This window comes from Lytechinus pictus, chromosome 4 (genome assembly GCF_037042905.1).
Source record: "Lytechinus pictus isolate F3 Inbred chromosome 4, Lp3.0, whole genome shotgun sequence".
Classification (NCBI taxonomy): domain Eukaryota; kingdom Metazoa; phylum Echinodermata; class Echinoidea; order Temnopleuroida; family Toxopneustidae; genus Lytechinus; species Lytechinus pictus.
In genome coordinates, this window is record NC_087248.1 from 3115885 (window position 1) to 3139217 (window position 23333).

Genomic DNA, 23333 nt, shown 5'->3' on the forward strand with positions numbered 1-23333 from the left:
TTGTTATTTCAGATGATACTCAGTGCTTGATGTTACATATATGGTAAAGTTTTTATGGTGGTGAAGTACCAAGTTCATATGTCTAGAGTATGACCTTAAATGCAGTCACATGTTAACTTATTTATTTATTGCCATTTTAGGTGTTCTCCACTGCGGTACATTGTAAGGTACCATGATATACCTACAGTATGTCCTTAAATGCAGGTAATGTACATGCTAAGTTATTCTTTGCCATTCAGATGCAGTTTGGTTCTTTACATTGCATTTAGCATGACAACACTAAATGCCAGTCCTTCCTTGCCATTTCATGTGGTAATCAGTGCTTTGTTTTATATATGTACATATGTGTAAGTACATGTTCACTTGAATACATTGTTGATGTGGATATTACCTAGTGTCTTACAGACATGGTCAATTTGCAAATGTGTGATGTTCATCTACATGTATGTAGGCCTACTAATTGTGACTACATGTAAATGTTGACTTAATAGTTTGTGAAATGTTTCATATTATTTTTAGATTTTCCCATCAAATTTCACATTTAGTGCATTAAAAAGTAAAGATAGGTCAATGTATCTCGCACATAGTGCATAAGAAATTATAAGTAGGTCAATAAATTTTGCGGATAGCGCAGCCAAAAATACCAATCAGCATTCAAATTTTTAGTGCAACCCAATTAAGTCACCAATCGACATACAAAGACGTATAATGCCAACCAAGTTCGATTATGAAACCCCCCTTGAGCTGCAGTACTAGAGTATTTAATTTTGGCATAGGAAATCCAAATCATTTAATTCGTTTCTAATTTTTTATGTACGCCCGCCCACAGGATGGGATGTATATGGTATCATGCATATTTTGATTTCACAAGAAAGGACAATTATCCCAGACTAAATTGTGGTAAAAGAGCAATAGGCCTACTATCTTGGTATTGTGAAACAAATGGCGCTCCACAGCGTTTATGATATGATTTGGCTTAATTATGTCTTTGCTTTGAATCATCAAAATATATACAATAGCTTAAACATTTTTATGTAAATCATATGTCGTAATTTGGATTATGATGTTTTCCATACATTTATTAAACCATAACCTTACAAGTTTGCTGAATAAACATAACTCATGTAAACAGCAGAGAATGTGTATTGTGTGTGTTTCATTCTTGTAGTAGACTGGAAGAAAATTGATGTGTATCAATATGATAATGGGTATGCAAGATTGTGGGTCCATAAAAACAATAATTTTTCCAACATAAAAGTCTTATGATAATGTTGATGATGGTCATGATAATTCTGCTGCTGACATTGAGGATAATGATGATTGTAATGCTTTAGGTGATGATGGTGCTCACCCAAATGCCTTATATAATATTTTTTTATTTTTTTCTTCTCTTTCTTCTTGTGCTACTTGCCATTGTCAACATCAAATCTTAACCGAAGGTTAAGTTTTTGAAATGACAGCATTACTTAGAAAGTATATAGACTTAGTTCATGAAATTTGGACATAATAGGCAGGGGTATAAGTGGTCACTAATAAAAAGATCTGAAAAAAGCTGAGTGGTGAAAAAGTTTGAAAAAGAACGAGCTCCAATTCTTTTTGTACAGAGGAAAGCAAAAAAAAAAACTGAAAATAAGCTGGAAAAAAAAAAAAAAAAAATCTGAACTCTCACACCCCTGTAAGCTTAATCAAGTATCACTGAACATCCTGTCTGGGTTTAAGTCACATGACCAAGGTCAAAGGTCATTTAGGGTCAATTAACTTTGACCAAGTTGGGGTATTTGTTGAATTACCATGATAACTTTAAAAGTTTATGGATCTGATTAATAAAAGTTGGACATAAGTGTATATCACTGAACATCCTGTGTGAGTTTTAGGTAACATGACCAAGGTCAAAGGTCAATGAACTTTGATGAAGTTGGGGGTATTTGTTTAATTACCATGATAACTTTAAAAGTTTATGGATCTGATTAATAAAAGTTGGACATAAGAGTAACCCAGGACCAAAATCCAGTTAAAACCAATTAGGGCAAAACCAATTGAAACCAGTTGGCCAACTGGTTTCAATAGGGAAATTGGAACAACTGGTTCCAATTGAAAACCAGTTGCCAATTGGTTCCAGTTAAAACCAACTGGTTCCAATTGAAAACCAGTTGCCATTTGGTTCCAGTTAAAACCAATTGGGCAACTGGAACCAGTTGGCAATCGGTGTCAATTGGTTCCAGTTGTTCCAAGTTCCCTATTAACACCAATTGAATCCAATTGGAGGCAACTGGTTTCAATTGGTTCCAGTTGAAACCAATTGGAGGCAACTGGTTTCAACTGGAACCAGTTGAAACCAATTGGTTTCCAACTGGATCCAATTGGAACTAATTGGAATGAACTTAATTAGTTACAAATTAATTAGCATTTGCACTAACTATTGCTCATATGCCAACACAGAAGCAGTATTATATGTCTATTGATACCAATGTAAAGGGCATTGATAAAATACAGACTTTCATATGTATATATTATATGGAAGATCTTCAAATAATTATATGTATTTTTATTTGATGTAATTTGGTAACAGTTAGTGGTGTACTAATTATCCTTTAATCTGTTTTAATTATAATCTATAACATTTATGAACATGGTTTTCACTGCTAAGTATTCTAAATACTTATCTTTAAAAAGTGTGGCACTTGAAATTGAAAAGAATTAAATAGATACATTGTTAATGATGATGAATCTCATAAAACATTAATCTGTGCACACTGGCAGATAATATGCAAATTAACTGGTTTCAATTGGATCCAGTTGGGTAACTGGAAAATTTCCAATTGGAAACCAATTGGAAATCATTTCCAGTTACCCAACTGGTTCCAGTTTTATTTCCAGTTACCCAACTGGTTCCAATTAGAATTCATTTCAAATTACCCATCTTTCCAGTTAGAAGTCATCTCCAGTTACCCAATTGGTACCAGTTAGGATTTCCAGTTACACAACTGCATGGTTCAAGTTAGGATTTCCAGTTACCCAACTGGTTCCAGTTAGAAATCATTTCCAGTTGGAAGTCATTTCCAGTTACCCAACTGGTTCCAGTTAGGATTTCCAGTTGCCCAACTGGTTCCAGTTGGGATTTCCAGTTACTCAACTGGTTCCAGTTAGAAATCATTTCCAATTGGAAGTCATTTCCAGTTACCCAACTGGTTCCAGTTAGAAATCATTTCCAGTTGGAAGTCATTTCCAGTTACCCAACTGGTTCCAGTTAGGATTTCCAGTTGCCCAACTGGTTCCAGTTAGGATTTCCAGTTGCCCAACTGGTTCCAGTTAGAAATCATTTCCAGTTGGAAGTCATTTCCAGTTACCCAACTGGTTCCAGTTAGGATTTCCAGTTGCCCAACTGGTTCCAGTTAGGATTTCCAGTTGCCCAACTGGTTTCAATTGGTTTCAACTGGAAATTGTTAAATTCCAGTTAAAACCAATTGAAACCAGTTAAAACCAATTGAAACCAATTGAAACCAGTTGGAAATCCAACTGGTTTCAATTGGATTTTGGTCCTGGGAATCAAGTATCACTGAACATCCTGTGTGAGTTTCGACCACGGTCAAAGGTCAATAAGGTCAATGAACTTTGGTCATGTTGGAGATAATTATTAGATTGTTGTCATAACTTTCAATGTTTATGGACGAAGGACAAAGTCATTTAAGGTCAATGGGCTTTGACCATGTGGGAGGTATTTGTTGAATTACCATAACTGTGTTGTATTTATGAAATAGGTGGTGTGTTGTATTTATGAAATAAGTGGTATATATCTTAGCTAGACGGATGCGACCACCGGTCTTTCTTTTTCACACACCTAACAACAGGTTTGGAAAACTGTCCACTTCATTGTACTGGACCAGTTAGGAATTAAACTGGTCTTAAATTACTGGTCTTGAGTTAACCTTTAACTGGACATTTGAAACTGGTCTCGATTACTGGAGTTTGTTTCTGTTCTCGGTGGTCTATACCGGTGTAAACTGGTAGGCCTATCCCGCCTCAACTGGTGTTACTGGTATTTACAAATGTATTTACACAACCATAACTATCAGACAATCGTCGCTGAGCTGAATAATATAGACCTTAATGATGACATAGTGGTGTGTTAGCTAGACGAATGCGATCCCCGGTCTTCGTTTTCCAGACACCCAACAACAGGTTTGGAAAACGAAGATCGAAGACCGGCCGGGACATGCGTTATGTGAATGGTAGTAAAATTGCAAATTAATGTCAGCCAAGTAGGAAAAACCAGTTCACAGAATGTAACTCTGGTAAATGGAACAACGGCATACTGGTCTAACTGGTCGAGTTCATTTTACTGGACCAGTTAAGAATTAAACTGGTCTGAAATTACTGGTCTAGAGTATAACCTTTAACTGGAAATTTGAAACTGGTCTTGATTGATTACTGCATGAGTGTGTTACTTGTATCCGAGTGGAATAGTGTAAACTGGGAGACCTATCCCGCCTCAACTGGTCTAACTATACTATTTATTGACACAAGCAATTAACATATGACTTCATTATCAGCCAATTAATGATATTAATGTATTCGAGATCACAATATTCTTAAACTTGAGCAAAAAAAAATAGGCCTTAATGATGGCATAAGTTGAATCTAAGCTAGACGAATGCGATCCCCGGTCTTCGGTCTTCGTTTTCCAGACACCCAACAACAGGTTTGGAAAACGAAGACCGAAGACCGGGGACATGCGTAATGTCAATGGTAGTAAAATTTTTGCAAACGCCAGTTGAGTTGAGTTTGTTTGTACGTGTACGTGATTGCGCAGTATGTATTGTATGTAAGTTTTTTTATGACAGTTTTCAGAACTGCAATGGCTGAATTCCGTGGGTAAAATATGTACGTTATAATTATTAATATCATGCCCTAGCAGATAACGATTTTCACACAAATAACCATAACTTATCCGCAGCCAATCATAGCTGATGACGTATCCAAGATCAGAATATTCTTAAACTGGAGCTGAATATTATAAAGGCCTATCTTAGCTAGACGAATACGCAATCCCCGGTCTTCTGTCTTCGTTTTCCAGACACCCAACAACAGGTTTGGAAAACGAAGACCGAAGACCGGGGACATGCATAATGTCAATGGTAGTAAAATAGTTGCAAACGCCAGTTGAGTTGAGTCTGCTTGTACGTGATTGCGCAGTATGAGGTGTATTGTATGGAAGTTTTCAGTTTTATGACAGTTTTCAGAATTGCAATGGCTGAATTCCGTGGGTGAAATATGTAAGTTATCTTTAATATAATGCCCTAGCTGATAACGATATTCACACAAATAACCATAACTTATCCACAGCCAATCATAGCTGATGACGTATCCAAGATCAGAATATTCTTGAACTGGTGCTGAATATTATAGGCCTATCTTAGCTAGACGAATTGACGCGATCCCCGGTCTTCTGTCTTCGTTTTCCAGACACCCAACAACAGGTTTGGAAAACGAAGACCGAAGACCGGGGACATGCGTAATGTCAATGGTAGCGGTATAAAATAGTTGCAAACGCCAGTTGAGTTGAGTCTGCTTGTACGTGATTGCGCAGTATGAGGTGTATATTGTATGCAAATTTTCAGTTTTATGACAGTTTTCAGAATTGCAATGGCTGAATTCCGTGGGTGAAATATGTACGCTATCCTTAATATCATGCCCTAGCTGATAACGATATTCACACAAATAACCATAACTTATCCGCAGCCAATCATAGCTGATGACGTATCCAAGATCAGAATATTCTTGAACTGGTGCTGAATATTATAGGCCTATCTTAGCTAGACGAATTGACGCGATCCCCGGTCTTCTGTCTTCGTTTTCCAGACACCCAACAACAGGTTTGGAAAACGAAGACCGAAGACCGGGGACATGCGTTATGTCAATGGTAGTAAAATAGTTGCAAACGCCAGTTGAGTTGAGTCTGCTTGTACGTGATTGCGCAGTATGGGGTGTATTGTATGCAAGTTTTCAGTTTTATGACAGTTTTCAGAATTGCAATGGCTGAATTCCGTGGGTGAAATATGTACGTTATAATTGTTATCTATCCTTATTAATCATGCCCTAGCTGATAACGAAATTCACACAAATAACCATAACTTATCCGCAGCCAATCATAGCTGATGACGTATCCAAGATCAGAATATTCTTGAACTGGTGCTGAATATTAATAGGCCTATCTTAGCTAGACGAATTGACGCGATCCCCGGTCTTCTGTCTTCGTTTTCCAGACACCCAACAACAGGTTTGGAAAACGAAGACCGAAGACCGGGGACATGCGTTATGTCAATGGTAGTAAAATTGCAAATTAATGTCAGCCAATTAAGAAGGAAAAACCAGTTCACAGAATGTAATTCTGGAAAATGGAAAAACGGCATACTGGTCTAACTGGTCGAGTTCACTTTACTGGACCAGTTAAGAATTAAACTGGTCTGAAATTACTGGTCTAGAGTTAACCTTTAACTGGAAATTTGAAACTGGTCTGATTGATTATACTGGAGTTTGTTACTTGTCTCAGTGGAATAGTGGTGTAAACTGGGAGACCTATCCCGCTTCAACTGGTCTAACTATACTAATTATTGACACAATTAGCAATTAACATGACTTCATTATCAGCCAATTAATGACATAATGTATTCTAGATCAGAATATTCTTGAATTTGAGCTGAATAATAGAGGCCTTCATAATGACATTTATAAGTGGTATCTTAGCTAAACGAATGCGATCCCCGGTCTTCGGTCTTCGTTTTCCAGACACCCAACAACGGGTTTGGAAAACGAAGACCGAAGACCGGGGACATGCGTAATGTCAATGGTAGTATAAAATAGTTGCAAACGCCAGTTGAGTTGAGTCTGCTTTACGTGATTGCGCAGTATGAGGTGTATATTGTATGCAAATTTTCAGTTTTATGACAGTTTTCAGAATTGCAATGGCTGAATTCCGTGGGTGAAATATGTAAGTTATCCTTAATATCATGCCCTAGCTGATAACGATATTCAAACAAATAACCATAACTTATCCACAGCCAATCATAGCTGCATGATGACGTATCCAAGATCAGAATATTCTTAAACTGGTGCTGAATATTATAGGCCTATCTTAGCTAGACGAATACGCAATCCCCGGTCTTCTGTCTTCGTTTTCCAGACACCCAACAACAGGTTTGGAAAACGAAGACCGAAGACCGGGGACATGCATAATGTCAATGGTAGTATAAAATAGTTGCAAACGCCAGTTGAGTTGAGTCTGCTTGTACGTGATTGCGCAGTATGAGGTGTATTGTATGGAAGTTTTCAGTTTTATGACAGTTTTCAGAATTGCAATGGCTGAATTCCGTGGGTGAAATATGTACGTTATCCTTAATATAATTAATGCCCTAGCTGATAACGATATTCACACAAATAACCATAACTTATCCACAGCCAATCATAGCTGCATGATGACGTATCCAAGATCAGAATATTCTTAAACTGGTGCTGAATATTATAGGCCTATCTTAGCTAGACGAATACGCAATCCCCGGTCTTCTGTCTTCGTTTTCCAGACACCCAACAACAGGTTTGGAAAACGAAGACCGAAGACCGGGGACATGCGTAATGTCAATGGTAGCGGTATAAAATAGTTGCAAACGCCAGTTGAGTTGAGTCTGCTTGTACGTGATTGCGCAGTATGAGGTGTATATTGTATGCAAATTTTCAGTTTTATGCCTTTATGACAGTTTTCAGAATTGCAATGGCTGAATTCCGTGGGTGAAATATGTACGCTATCCTTAATATCATGCCCTAGCTGATAACGATATTCACACAAATAACCATAACTTATCCGCAGCCAATCATAGCTGATGACGTATCCAAGATCAGAATATTCTTGAACTGGTGCTGAATATTATAGGTGCCTATCTTAGCTAGACGAATTGACGCGATCCCCGGTCTTCTGTCTTCGTTTTCCAGACACCCAACAACAGGTTTGGAAAACGAAGACCGAAGACCGGGGACATGCATAATGTCAATGGTAGTATAAAATAGTTGCAAACGCCAGTTGAGTTGAGTCTGCTTGTACGTGATTGCGCAGTATGAGGTGTATTGTATGGAAGTTTTCAGTTTTATGACAGTTTTCAGAATTGCAATGGCTGAATTCCGTGGGTGAAATATGTACGTTATCCTTAATATAATTAATGCCCTAGCTGATAACGATATTCACACAAATAACCATAACTTATCCACAGCCAATCATAGCTGCATGATGACGTATCCAAGATCAGAATATTCTTAAACTGGTGCTGAATATTATAGGCCTATCTTAGCTAGACGAATACGCAATCCCCGGTCTTCTGTCTTCGTTTTCCAGACACCCAACAACAGGTTTGGAAAACGAAGACCGAAGACCGGGGACATGCGTAATGTCAATGGTAGCGGTATAAAATAGTTGCAAACGCCAGTTGAGTTGAGTCTGCTTGTACGTGATTGCGCAGTATGAGGTGTATATTGTATGCAAATTTTCAGTTTTATGCCTTTATGACAGTTTTCAGAATTGCAATGGCTGAATTCCGTGGGTGAAATATGTACGCTATCCTTAATATCATGCCCTAGCTGATAACGATATTCACACAAATAACCATAACTTATCCGCAGCCAATCATAGCTGATGACGTATCCAAGATCAGAATATTCTTGAACTGGTGCTGAATATTATAGGTGCCTATCTTAGCTAGACGAATTGACGCGATCCCCGGTCTTCTGTCTTCGTTTTCCAGACACCCAACAACAGGTTTGGAAAACGAAGATCGAAGACCGGGGACCCGTGCAATGTCAATGGGAGAACACGTGTAGGGGGCAAGGTCCAAAGTCCATTCTAACCCGCGCACGTGTTTTGTACACACTTTGCACTGCTTTGTACACACTTCGGGCGTGAACTACAAACGCTTTCACACGAGTGTGATAGGAGTCCCCGGTCTTCGGTCTTCGGTCTTCGTTTTCCAGACACCCTGAATATTAGTGGGTCACCACACAAAAAAGTCTTTTCAGATTATTAGATAACAATGTGCATACTAAAATTTATCCAAGTACAAGAGATGAAAAATATAAGAGTACATACACGTTTTATTTGGTGCAATACTTCATCCCAGTAAGTCGACTTTTCAAAGCATATCATGAATACTGTTAATTTTGAGAATATCAATCTTGCTTACACCACCCCAGTGCAGCTATTATTTTGTCCAAGTCTTTTTCTATGCAATACCTTTTGCCCATTATCATTAATCACATACCCCACAGCCTTTATCACAGATATTATGTTTTTCTGCTTTTATCATTATTTCAACATATTACACATTACATGAACATTATGTATATTATAATAGGCCTACTGGTAATATTTTCTGGGTGTTAATTTCCACCTTCCCTCTGTTCCTCACTGTCTCTCTCTCTCACTGTGTGCTCTCTTTCGCTAACAACCTTTTGCATTAATGCAAAGATGAACAGAGTACTTGATGAATTATGTGTCACATTATCAATGCCATTCGCTTCTCCACCTCCAAACTTGTAAATCCATTGGCCTAAAAGGGAAAACCCCACATGTATACTGAGATATCCAATGATGCTTATTATGTAGAAAAGTTTTTAAATCATATTGCTAATTCCATGAAATATCAGCCTCTTCCCTCATGAATTATGGATCAAATTATCTTTTCTAGTACGGACGACAAGTTTTTAAGTAATTACACAAAGCACATAGGTTTGTGAATTTTGAAAAGGAACTGATACAAAAAAACAAAAAAAATCTTCACAACCTTTTCCCCAGGATTCTCATCATACTCGGGGTAAATGTGATTGGGAGGAGAGGGAAAGGGGTGTGAATTTCGTCATACTCACCAGGCAGATGGTATAATGGGGACCTATAATTTACAATAAGGAAAAAAAAATGGGTGACCTACAGGTACTTGTAGATGTGGAATGAATCAGTTCCATTTACACATACATGTACCTTGATAATGGACAATAAGCCAAAGCCTATACTCATAATAACATGGCAGGGTTTCGGGGGAGGCCAATTATACAAATGATAAAAGGAAAGGGTACATGCACATTGTATAATTCTATAGAGGAAGTCTCCATGTACATTCAAGTGTCAGATGCAGTGATAGACACCCATTATGACCCATAAAATTCCATTTTGGGAGGTAATGCCTACACAAACACTAAACCATTCTTGAGAGTTGCAGTTAGTGGACACGGAGGGGGCAAAGTACAAGTGAGCACCCATAAAGAAATATAGTGTATAGGAATTTTTTTCACCAGTGTCTGCCAGTAATTTTTTGGCGGATACAGGTGGGGAAACCTCTAGGAGTAAAAACTACAAAGATAGATGAGATGGGTGCCCGGAGGGGGGGGGGGCGTACTCAACCAAAAAATGGTAGTTATGTGCCGCAGGCGAGACAAAAAACGGGGGCTTTGGAGCAGGTTTATTGTAAAAAAGGAGGGTCCTTGGAACTATGAAAACGGGGGTCCTTGGAACGGGTCGCCTGAGTGTGAGTTCGTATGCATCCCTATAGAACGGGCATATGTGCATGCAGCTAGACCGGCGGCACGGGCGCCGTGTGCGCTCGCGCAGAGGCGATGGTCAGACAGCGCTCTGCGGCCGCTTTTCACCAAAATTGCAGCTCATTGTAGCGGATCAATGCGACCGGAATGGTGTAACAAAAAATTTGCGAAGCTTTGGAACAGATTTCTTTCTTCTTTTTTCTCGATAAAAAGAAATGCTTTGGAGCGGCTTTCTTTTTTCTTTTTCTCAAAAAGACAAAAATGCTATGCCTTGGAACGGAAATTTGTATGTAAAAATGGGGGTTCCCTCCGCGGCACATACCCACCATGCATTATATACCGAGTGCCCGCTCCCACGGGATGGGTGAGCCATGGGCAACAGGTAAAGGTGCCTTGAAGTCCAGGTATAAGGTCCACTTACCTTGCGAAGGGCTAGTCGTCCGTATCGATCTCTCTTAGGAGGGGAAGCCTCTAGGAGTACAAAGATAGATGATGTGGGTGAGGCAGGGGCAACAGGTAAAGGTGCCTTGAAGGCCAGGGTAGATATAAGGTCCACTTACCTTGCGAAGGGCTAGTCGTCCGTATCGATCTCTCTTAGGAGGGGATGCCTCAAGAAGTACGAAGATGGATGAGGTGGGTGAGGCAGGGGCAACAGGTAAAGGTGCCTTGAGGGCCGGAGTAGACGAACCAATGAATGAAGTCCAGTCATAACTCAGATCTACAGATTGCTGTGGATGAAATAGGTGAATAAGAATGATTGCTATAACAAGTAAACACAACCAGTAGAACTTTACAAAATGTTTGAATCAGACACAAGTTTAGGATGGGTGGGCTATTGGTTATTTTAACTATGGTTCAACCTATCAGCCCTTTTCAGATCAGAACATTCAGGTGTCACTACTATTAAAGCACCATGGGTAGCAATTCAGCAAATAGCTTATCTTCCAACAGCAGTCCCCAAGTAACATGTTGTCATTACCCTTCTATAGATACATTCCAAGATGATGAATGCTTGGCTAGAATGCTGGAGCCTGCAGGTTCAATTTTAATAGTCTTTGGTAGGACTTGACCAAAAGTTAAAGTAAACCCATGAGGCCATGACTTCCATTCACCTGGTAGGTACTTGACCTTCAAGCCACCATGCCCAGAGACTGAAAAAAGTGGGAGGTAAAAAGACTCCAACATGACTCTTACACCTGGGGCCCGTTTCATAAAGCTGTTCATAAGTTACGAATGACTTTACGCTCGACTGGTGACCATTTCTTGTGCTATATGATCTCCCTATGTAACTGATTTAGTGCCTAAGAACAGGTTCGAGTCGTACGTAGAGTTGTGTGTAACTTTACAAATGGCTTTATGAAACACCCACCTGATATCATGTACTTGTATATATAAAAAGCATTAATTCTCATTTTATGAGTTGATAAAGGCTTAGCCAAATATACATTACTACAAACTACATTGATAAATATGGTTTGTACAGGTCCTACAGTCAATGATCTAGGACTGGGTAAACATTGTAAGAGAATGTACAGTGTGTTGTAACGGTGACATGTTTTTATCTGCATAGTATGATGAATAACACAACATCAAAACATAACTGCAATCAAGATCTACATGTATGACATGAATTAATCTTTTGAATGTAGTTCCTTGCATAATGTAAATGCCTTTTCCAGGTTGCAAAAAAAAAATCTAAGGAAATAAGAGACATGACAAGTCAATTGAATTTAAGAATAATTCAATTCCTGAAGAAATAGGGCATGGATGTATGGAAAAAAAATTGAAAAGCAAAGAAATTTCTTCAAACTTTAAGTGAAAATTGCAATGTGCTCCTTATAGAAAATATAAAATGAATCTGGGGGAAAACAAATAGTAAAGAAGGGTGAATCCATCTCAATGTTAAGCAAGAACAAGACTAGAGAGTGAAAGAAAACTTTACATGGACAATCTGGACCTGGGGACCATTGCATGAAAGTTACTATTATGGTAACTTTGCCATCCAATGGTATCTTTCATGTAATCATTGATTCTGATTGGCTGTTCAGCATTGTTACCATGGTAGTTACCATAATAACAACTTTTATGCAACGGGGCCTTGGACATTTATGGGTGAATACAAGACACATAAAAACTCTATTGAAAGATGATGACAATTCAAGTTAGAGTGAAAGAAGGAGGGAAAGGAGAAAAGGGAATAAGAAGGAGAAGAGGAATGAGGAGAGGAAGGAGAAGGGGAGACTGGAAGGAAAAGAAGGGGAGAAGGAAAAGAAGTAAGGAGAAAAATGACTAACAAGAAGGAGAAGGAGGAGAGGGATGGAGGAGATGAACAAGGAGAAGGAAAAGAAGGATTGATGAAAAAGAAAACAAATGAGACAAAATGTTATGTGTATAGTGAGTGATTGCATTTACCGATCGGCCTTGTATTACAGAACCACACGTTGTGTGCGTCAGAAAATAATTACATATGCTCAGAACTTTGCAACATCCTCTCAAAGTGAACTTGAATAGAAAAATTGTGAAAATGGTCAAAAAACACATTTTCAAAGTCTTCATATTCACAAAATAATAAAATATTGTAAAAATAGCTCATCAGTGATTTTGTTGATTTTCTCAACTTGTCCCATAGAAAACACATCTTTGGTATAAAAACCATACAACTTTTTTAAAGTGACTGAAATATTTCACATGCGAAGAGGGGTCCGATTGGAAGCTCATATCGTGAAAAATAAAAATGATTTTGCAACATTTTTACATATTCATATTTTGTAGGTATTCATATGTTTATGGTGAAAGTTTGGTGAATTTTATGAGATACTGTGTTTGATATGATTGAATTCATTAAAAGTGTTCGGTAATATTACGATCCACTGCCAAATGCAGTGGAGATAAATTGGTACAGTGTTCAACACTTTTTTAATACACTCTACATGTACATTACTATGCAAGAGCAGATTCTTTTCATCATGCTCATTCCTTATTGAAAAAGTGACTTCTATTCTTTTCAAGCAATCGTTTCAAGGTTTCAAGCTACACTGACTGCCTCCTTCAATCCTGAAGATTCTTGCAGTATTATAGTACCGGGGACCGGCAGGTGCAATACACCGGGTGAATTGGACCGGCAGGTGCAATACACCGGGTGAACACCATACTCTTTGACGAATATTGTATCGGTTTTAACGTGCATAGGTGGTGACTCTCCTATACAAGGGACCAACATTTGCGTCCTTTCCGATGGACGGAGTGTTTTCCAATTGCATTCACACCTGCACTGAATACAGTGGTGAGGCACGCTTACACACAACGCTAAAGCATCAGATTTTTTGTTTCCTGGGTGATTAGGAGAGCATCATGTTTTCACTGGGTCAGATGCATAAAAAGTAGCAACTGCTTTTGCTAGATTCCATATGTATAAAAATGAGCGAGCAAATGCCTTTGCTAGTAAGGTCAAGCAATAACTGCCTGCCAGCAATTGCTTGACGATTAAGCTATTGCTAAAACGTGTATGCATAAAACCAACCATTTGGTTGTGCGTTTAAACATTTGCTTCTGTTTTTTCAAGCTCCGTCGGAGCAGCTTGAGAGTTTGCTTGATCAGAGCGTTCATGTTTTATAATCATGTTTATGCACCTGAGAGAGAACTCCAAGGTGTGCAATAGCCTACATGAACATGTTTTCATCCTAGTAAGTGCAAACCAAATGCATACTATATAAATTATCAATTAGAAACAAGTTAAAGGAATAGTTTGACACCACGTAATGTTGAGAGAAGCGGTATTTTGCACTGGCACACTTTTGCAATCGAGTCCCGAATAAAATTGTTCTGTGAGCCATGTTGGCACCAGCGTGATGTGATGTCGCTATTGTTCAAACCACTAGCAATTCCTTTCTGAAGGCAAGAAAAGGGTTTAAGCACAAGCAAATGATTATGCATACAAAATAAAGAAATTGCTAATTCATGATCTTTTGCTTGGCCAACAATTGCTTTTTATGCATCTGACCCAACAGGCCGAGGTGAACATCCGGGCATTTTTAATCTTGAGCCCTAGCAACTGACCGGCTGATGAAAACAATGCACTAGCGACCCGTATAGCAGCGCCGCATTTTGGCATGCCTACAATGCATAATACACAAACATTGCATTCATACTATGTGCTGAACGTTGTGATAATCGAGTTTACCCATTTCGTTATCCGGAAGCTTACAAATCTTTCTGAAATTTTCAGAGCTGTTTCTGATATTGTTTCATTGTGTTTCTTATACTTTGGTTTCATCACACTGAAAGTCAGTGCTATCGTCGTTAAGCTGATGTGATGTCACTCCGCCCCCGCCTACATGTATATCTCCACTATCACTCAATGTATAGCCTCATAGGCCAGCTTGTAGCTACAACAAACATGTACAGGTACAAACTAAAACCAGAATGTAAACCTAGTGAACAAGACATAAATTTCAAATAAAACATGAAAACAAAGGTCTTCATGCAGCTCCAAAAAAAAATCCATCTTATAAAATGGCTAAAACTCACGTGCAACTAGTAATGAATTCTTCTAAATATAACATCTCTAGCACGAAAATTTTAATTGCGGAGCATTGTTGCCCAGTGGATTAGTCTGTAGAAATGTTAACATGTTTACATTGTACAATCTAATGACATGATGAGCATATCTGGCTAGCGGCAATCAAACAGATTATTCCTGGATGTTTGTACGAGTATGATATTCCCCGGTCATAGACCTTTCCTATATTCAGTCTGCAGCAACAACCTAACTTAATAATGGCGGTTTGAAAGGGGAACATGTATGCTAAATGCAGAGTATGTGATTATTAATTTCAATTTAATTAGAAACGCTGTATGGAACATACACATGTAGCGAATACCAGTGACTGGCCGAGGTCATGATTCCATTCAGTGTTTCCATACAGTAATGTACATTCATAATGATATTACCAAGGTGAATACCATCATTTTACATGTACATGATGTAGCCTATCGCTTTATTCACTTATTCACTCAATCTTTTTATGTAGAGCCTGTATACAGTGTACATGCAATGCTTAATGATTACTTAAATGATCGATTATCAAATTCTTAAATCAATTTTGAACAAATTCTGCATAATTTTATAGTGATAATACACACATAATAATGTACCATCCCTGGAATATACCCATTATCTTCCTCTGATAATATTTATAATTTAAGTTATGATTATTCAGTTTGTAAACATACACATGATCGTTAGTGTATTGATTATTGAAAATAATAATAAATAAATGAATTGAATGTGCTCAGTTAAGTTATAAGCCCAATACTAAATTCTTCAACAGATAATATCTTGTAAATATTTTTAATGTTCAATCAATGTATTAGTCTCTTTTCATGCTTCTTAGAAAAAAAATAGTCTTGACTCACTTTTGGTTCCATTGTGAGCATCTGCTTGCCTCTGGCTTCTTCAAGAACGTTTGTACTCATCTTCCGATCCAATGCCTCACAGAGAAGAGACGCTTGGTGAGGTAGCTCCGCCCACTCTGCGATGTTCGCTGGCACCAACTTGCGGAAGGCCACACTGGCCCTGCCGGAATACATCTCGACCGTTTCAAGGATGGTGTCCTTGAGTCTGCGATGAAACCGAGGCCAGAGATGAAAGAGATAGATGTAACACAAGGTCATAAGCATGGTGGTGGTGTTGGCATCGCCACAAGGGTCTCAAGATCACACGAAACGCAGTAGCTGGGACTACAGACATGCAGTGTTACACTTCAAAGGGGTTGTTACACATTCACCAGTGTGTACCAAAGCTTTGAAAGTGCAGATAGGTTCGAGACTCAAGCAAATATTGAGCGCAAGTATCTTTAACTGTCACTTTAAAATTGCTGGACTTGGCCAAATTTCTGATATGTATTCACAACAAATCTCCCAATGGCTTTAAGAGTTCAAATTTGTTGTTGACACATTGTAAAAAGAAAAGTCATGATTTGGAACTGAAAATAATTCCTCAGTCATTGGAAAGAAGTTCTGTCTGCAATGGAAAACTAGATGAAATATTTTGTCTCAAATATCTATCATCAGCTTCTGAAATGACAGATATCTGCTGATGAAGCTTAATGCCAAAGCAATCTGTTTTTTTATCACTAAGGAGATGTTATTTCTTCACAATAATTAGATCAAGAGCCAGGTTTTTTCATGCATTATCAAGTTTGTACACAATATACCAAATACAGTGCTTGGTGCTAACATTAAGCATCTAAACTACCACAGAAGCACAGAAGATTGTCTCATTTTCCAGGAGCTCAGGGATCAGCTAACATCACGATGGGGTGCATCCAAATCTATTTAGCTGGTTAACCACACTGACACACTGAATAAACAAGGATAAAATAAAACAGAGAAACAAACATGCAGTCATTAATAAGCTAATAATATAAAGAAATGCAAATACAAATACAGAAATATCTAAAATGTGCAGGAGAAATGTTTTCTTTAATATTAAAAGCTTTGTAATGAAAAAAAATACCTGTTTCTTTTACATTTTATCAAACTTTAAGAAAGATTGAAAGGGAATCAAGTTCAGAAACCTTAGCATTTTCTGTAATATTGTGAACAACTATAATTTATGTGTTTGACATGGAGAACTTTAATAAGACAAGATAATTTTCAATATCTGTATCTGAGGAAATGAAAAATCAGAATATCAAAAATAAAAAAAAAGTTTTTCATAATCATGAAATGAAATCATCAAATGTACACCACAGCATAAAGGAATGTACACTAAACCTATAAAAATCCCAACACCTAATGAGTGAGTGGAGTCCCATCCAAACACTTTGGTGTCACCTTTATGACCCAGCCATGGTAAGATACTTATCAGTCATTTAACAGGTTAAACATGTGGATGAAAGGATCAATGTCTGATAATCGGCATGTCATTCAACAACATGGCTGCATCAACTCATCAGAGCCCCAATACCTACAGTTCAGCATTGCATGCTGGATTTGCTGGTGCTTTAATACCTACTTGATTACAAGGACACGTAAGTCGCAAAACTTTTTTGTCCAAGCCTAAAAAATAACTGATCACTCATTTTGTGTACTTGACACCGCTGTAAAAGGATAGAGTTCCCATAGTTCCAAACCAGCAACAAGACTCTTGCATCGTATACAAATATGCATTATTCTTGCCTTACAAAGTTCTCATAATTTGATTTCACACAATAAGAATCTCTTGACTTTGGTGAAAACCCTGCTAAAGTTCTTATTTTAAAAGTACCTATTTAAAAAGTACCTAGACATGATGTAACCTGACACATTGACAAAATACCTGATATACGGTAGAGTTCTTGATCAGATAAACCAGATATTTTTTGTGATCTAGTGAGGAAAAAAGCATCTGTTTCAAGAACTTTACATCCTTTTGACTTTCTTGTTAAAACCCAAACGACATGCCCTTTGCCTATTCCCACTTCACTACCATACCCATTTCTTAAAACGCATAAAATTCAAGACATAGGGAGTCAGCCTAGTGACCTAGATTCATCTTGCTTCTTAAAGCCCCTTGGGATGAAGACGTGAAAGCCAATAAATGTTACCGGTTTGCAGGGAGAAGTAAGCCACTCGGATGATGCATCTTGAAAAACCAATCTAGCATGCTGTTAAACTCAATGAGCATGAGATATGGTACATGCACCTACTCTATACATTCCTTTGATTGCAATCAAGGACTTGAACAGAAATTTGATCGATATTTCAATGTAATATATTTAGGGATCAATACTTTTGATCATCTACATGTAAATCTGCATTTATTAGTCCCCAAACGGCAATCTCATTGATCCATTTCTAATCTTAGGGATTTCAAGATTGTATGCCAGTATAAACATGTAGGTCAGATTTGTGCTGGTGGTTGCTTCAAAGAAATAAGAACAAACTATGTATTTCACCTACAATGTAGATAATATAGGCCTATATGTGCAAAAATAATATGTAGAGCAGAAAAGTCATGGTCTTATTATGATACACATGAAAATATTTTTTGCTTGCAGGAGGTGGTTTGTATGCTTCGTGAAGAAAAATTAAGACAGGGTACCTGCACGATCAATATCCATGCATAAGATGAACATTATCTATTATATAAAGGCATAGTCTGGATTTCAATGCTTTCAAATCTCAACCAAGGTCTGTATACTGTACTTCAACTTCACCTTCCTGAAAAAATCAGAGCTCACACATATTTGATTTTTTTTTGGGAACATTTAGTTCTGCTAAGTCTTTTACATGTAGTACATCTTGAGTAGATATGAAGCTATTTTCAATCAACCTACACACACTACATTTCCTTCAGCAAGAAATTCATCCACATTGTGCTGCACTCAACCCAGGTGAGGCGAGTGGGTACCTGACAGGATTAATTCCTTGAATGCTGAAAGGCAGCTAGAGCTAAAGCTGGGGTAATAATAATAAACAATGCGCCTCGGAATACATTATTTCTAGATAGAAGGCACCATATAAATGCCTATTATTATCATTATATCTTAATGAAAAAAAGAAAGCCAATAATTTTGTATAATGGAGACCATGGTGGTATTTATTTACATACATATACGTACTGTCTGCTGATGAGAGGATTATATAGGGAAATGGGTGAATATGCCCCGTGTGCTAATACATCAGAGCATTGTCATACGAAGAGTAATGATTGATCTAATCTACCTCAACTGCAGAAATCCATCAATGTCATAATTTTTCATACATGAAATTTGCACAATGTCTCTTTGTTAAAAGGGAGGGGCACACTGACTTGTCAAGACAATAATGCATGCATGAATATACTGTACCTTGTATTTATAAAAAAACATTTTGTACAGACCTAAATGCATTTCAGATGTTGGGAATGCTGGCTTTGTGTTTAATTGTGGTTGTGGTTAATACTAGGATTAATCACACCTTTTCAAGATTGTGATCTAATCTAAGGGTTATAGCTATGATTCTATCAGGTTTATTTCTAACTACACTTTTCCTTCTCTTTTATTTTCTTATTCTATCATTTAAAATGAGGTTCATATAGGAATTCCTACAACTGCTTTAACAGACAGTTGTGTTCAGTATCTGACAAATATGCAGGTCAAAGCTTGTTCATTTTTCACACAAAGTTTACCTTCGACTAATAAACTTGTTACATGACAGTAACATAAATCTAATCCACTGTATGCTTGTATTCATCTAAACAGAGAGAATTTCATGAATCATCTTGTCTGATATTTTTGCTGACAAAGTTCCCCTCAGCCAATCAGGAGCACTGATTACCATAGCTTACAATAGTCATCAGACAAAACCACAGACAAACTGCCCTCGTGAAACATTCCCCAGGTCTATCCCAGATTCATAAATATCCATCCTCCAGGCGAACTATCCCCACGATGAAATTACCCTTGCCAATGATTACCTAATTGATTCTACTCATGAAGTGCGTATTCCCCCCAAAGGCTTGGCATATAAAAACCTTCTCTCATAAAATATTCCTGCTATCTGTCTGCTTCCATTTTTCTTCTCCATCACCTTTCGATATGCGTCTCTCTTTTAAGGAAATTTTCTGTCTGGATTGTTTATTTTCTTTATAATTTAAGGAGAAAATGGGTTGGTCTTGATGTAATGTTCGCTTGTTCAACCTGTCTTCATCAATAAACTTGAACAATGAGTGGAACCTAGATACAACCTGACCCTTTCAGAAGTTAAAGGACGGCCCCTGAATCACAGCTGTAAAAACTAATCACAAACCATACAATACACACATCTCCATTTGCTCATCATCTTCTTTCAAATCCAAACATGCATGGATTTTGACTTTATCATGTCATATTCCGATCAATTGTTTATCATGTACACTCAACCCATCTTTATCACTTATTAATTCATTCCTTCAGTTCCATTCTTTTCTTCCTTTCATTATATTTCTGTAATTACCAACCATCATTTGCACCCTCCCCCATCCCACATCCTCTTCACTCCTGCATTTTTGTTCTCCCCCAGCTAAATGTACATTTCATTCCTCAATACTTTATTTCTGACACACACTCTAGTGAAGTCCGCTTCTCTGCCTTCTTCCTCTTCACAGTTCTCCATTCTCATTCTCTACCTTCTTCATCCCTACCTTCTCAATCCCTCTCTTTTTTCTCCTCCGTCTTTCCCTCTCCCTATCTTTCTCTCTCTTGTCCTCTTTCTATCTCCAGTTCTTGTTCTTCTCTCTGTCCGTCTGCATACCTGACTGTCAATCTCTCTCTCTCCCAGGTTCTCATTTGTCTCTTTCTATAAGATCCCCTATCTCTCTCCTCCTACATCTTCCTCCATCTCATACAATTTCCCTGATATCTGAACTCCCTTCACATGACATTTTGGCTACTATGAAGGGGATGTTCCAAGTATTCCATCCCTTACTTTGTGCCCCTAGACAGCATTTCTAGTAAGATATTAACCTGTACTTGACTCGATTACCAATTCTCTATGGGTAATCAGGGCAAATGACCCATCAGTCTGCAAATCTTATAAGCCATAAAAGCCACTACATGCAAGTTCTACAAAAAATCTATTAAATAGATTTATAAAGCATATTCTTTTCGATGCAGCTTGATGTGATATTCTTTCATCTTTAATATAAAGTACTTGAATTTTAGAAAGAATTATGGAATTTCCCTTTTGTTTCCAAGAGTACTTGAGCTAGATACATTTATCAAAAAAAAAATAAAATAATGTCATAAAGTCCCTGTTATGCTTGTATGATAAGACATAGGAATTCAAGCCTCTTTGCACAGTTGGGAGGCTAGTGGATTTTGCTTCAGAAGCAAGATATATGTGTAGGGGGAATACGTTACTGGCAAACGTATGAACAAAAGATATTGTTTGTTTTCCATTTATCTCTCGCATCCAGGGGAAAAGCCTCAACCTTCAAGACACAATTGCACCTGTAGCACAATCTCCTGCTAAAGTATGTAAACCAACCCATCCGGAATAACCGCATCACTACAAATTCCATTAACGCCACACGGAATGCTTAGCTCGATCAGGCAATGGTTGGATTGTATCGCCAAGGCAACATTGCAATCAATATGTTTTTCAGCCTCTCCCGAGAGTGCCTTTCAACGGAACGCTTACAGGTGATTGCAGCCATCCTGCTACACCATGTAGGGATGGAGTGGTGGTTGGGGCCAGGAAGTCAGGTCTGGTGGTGTTTTTATAAGATTGGTGAGGAAAGCAGGTGTATGTCTTTCTGGATCAAAGCAAGATGGCAGTCATTAGGAGGATTTCACACCAACCCAATCAAACAATTATCAGTGTAAATCATGAAAACTTGTTCAAAGCCCCAGTATTAACATAAAGCTTAGCGATTGATCATGGGGCTAATTTTTTACAGAAAATAGCTTTATGATCGATCACTGAACTTTAGGTTACAGGGTCTAGGCCTAATCACTTCCTGCATTCACACCTGCCCGAACCAGATTTAAGTTAAAATATACATGTATATGCATCTGCCTCAAAACTCATTCTTCTGTAGTAAATGATGTAGTCTTCTTGACTTACATCAAAATTTCCTACACTTTGCTTTCACACTTCAAAAATTCCCCCTACTTCAGATAATTTGCTGAAAAAAATCCTTGCAATTTTTAAAAGAACCTAATTTGTTGGTATTTCCTTTTAGCGATATTACAGGTTTTTGCTTTCACATAAACAAATGACCTGTTATGTATCTATTGTTATTTTTATGATCATATACAGGTATGTAAATCTAAACCTTCATCAAATGAACAAACCCTTTCATCATCGGCTTGGAACATTAAAAACTAACCATCTTGATAGTTCAAGGTAGAGAACAAGAACAATCAACTTGATTTTAATCCTTTTTATTTCACAGTTGCCAACGTGCCACATCGATTTAACCTTATGAAATTTGTGGGCAGTGTTTTCCACGAAAGTCAAAACCATCTCCACTACATAAAGTTCTTCTTGAAGAGAGAATGAAAAGATGTACCATTGCTTAGATTACTTAGAAGAAATCATTACAGAAGATTAGGAAATAAATATGAGCGAGGCATTCATTTCAATGTAGGCCGAAGTCAACTCAAAAGTTCATCAGCTAGCCAACAAACAGACCATTCCTTGTAAAATCAAACCTCAAACTACCGGAGTGTTGTGATTAATAGACTCAATTAAAGATAGGATATATAAGACCAAGATGATAAGCGGCGCCTCTTGGCCACCCTTGATGTCGGCTCTTAACAAGGTCATAGTCAGCTGACCTTTACCGACCTAACACATCCCCAGATATCAACCAAGCACTACAGCACAATCAGGGGAAATATGTTTCATTTACTTGGCGAAAAGGCAGCAAGTAACAAACATGTAATTTCCTGACAAAGAACAAAATACGTCAGTCATTTTACATAGATGCCATTAGCAATGGTGGTCAACCAGCCATGTATCTCATAGCAAGATCAGTGGTTTTTCTATAAATATAAATAATCTTGAATAAGAAATCGACTTGTATTAAAGAGGCAAAATACTCAAATTTGGGTAATACGCTACTTGCGTCCTTTTGTCAAAGTAGGGCAGTACAAGTTTCGTGTCCAGCCATTTATTTGACAAAAGTCCCTCTTTATTTCCCGCTAATGAAGTAGATTGCCGTCTGGAGAAGATAAAGAGTTTGATGGTGATGTCATAAATGAGTGATTTCACAATGATAGATCACATGGGAGTTATCAAAAGCAGACAGG

General features: G+C 37.8%; 1 protein-coding gene across 1 annotated transcript; it reads right to left on the reverse strand.

Moving 5' to 3' along the window:
• Window positions 1-10773: 10773 nt before the first annotated feature.
• Window positions 10774-17666, reverse strand: LOC135153935 (uncharacterized). The gene is made up of 2 exons (XM_064098870.1): window positions 15988-17666; window positions 10774-11300 (listed from the first exon to the last, which is right to left on the reverse strand). Exons 1-2 carry the CDS (start codon window positions 16249-16251, stop codon window positions 11028-11030), a joined length of 537 nt encoding a protein of 178 aa, XP_063954940.1. The 5' UTR covers window positions 16252-17666; the 3' UTR covers window positions 10774-11027.
• Between the last annotated feature and the right edge of the window lie 5667 nt (window positions 17667-23333).

What these genes read in the sequence shown, in the direction of transcription:
- LOC135153935 (XM_064098870.1), bottom strand. Translation starts at nt 16,251, where the DNA reads ATGCTTATGACCTTGTGTTACATCTATCTCTTTCATCTCTGGCCTCGG. An exon ending in TGCTCACAATGGAACCAAAA is followed by an intron (nt 11,301 to 15,987) that starts GTGAGTCAAGAC and finishes TTTCATCCACAG; the next exon opens with CAATCTGTAGATCTGAGTTA.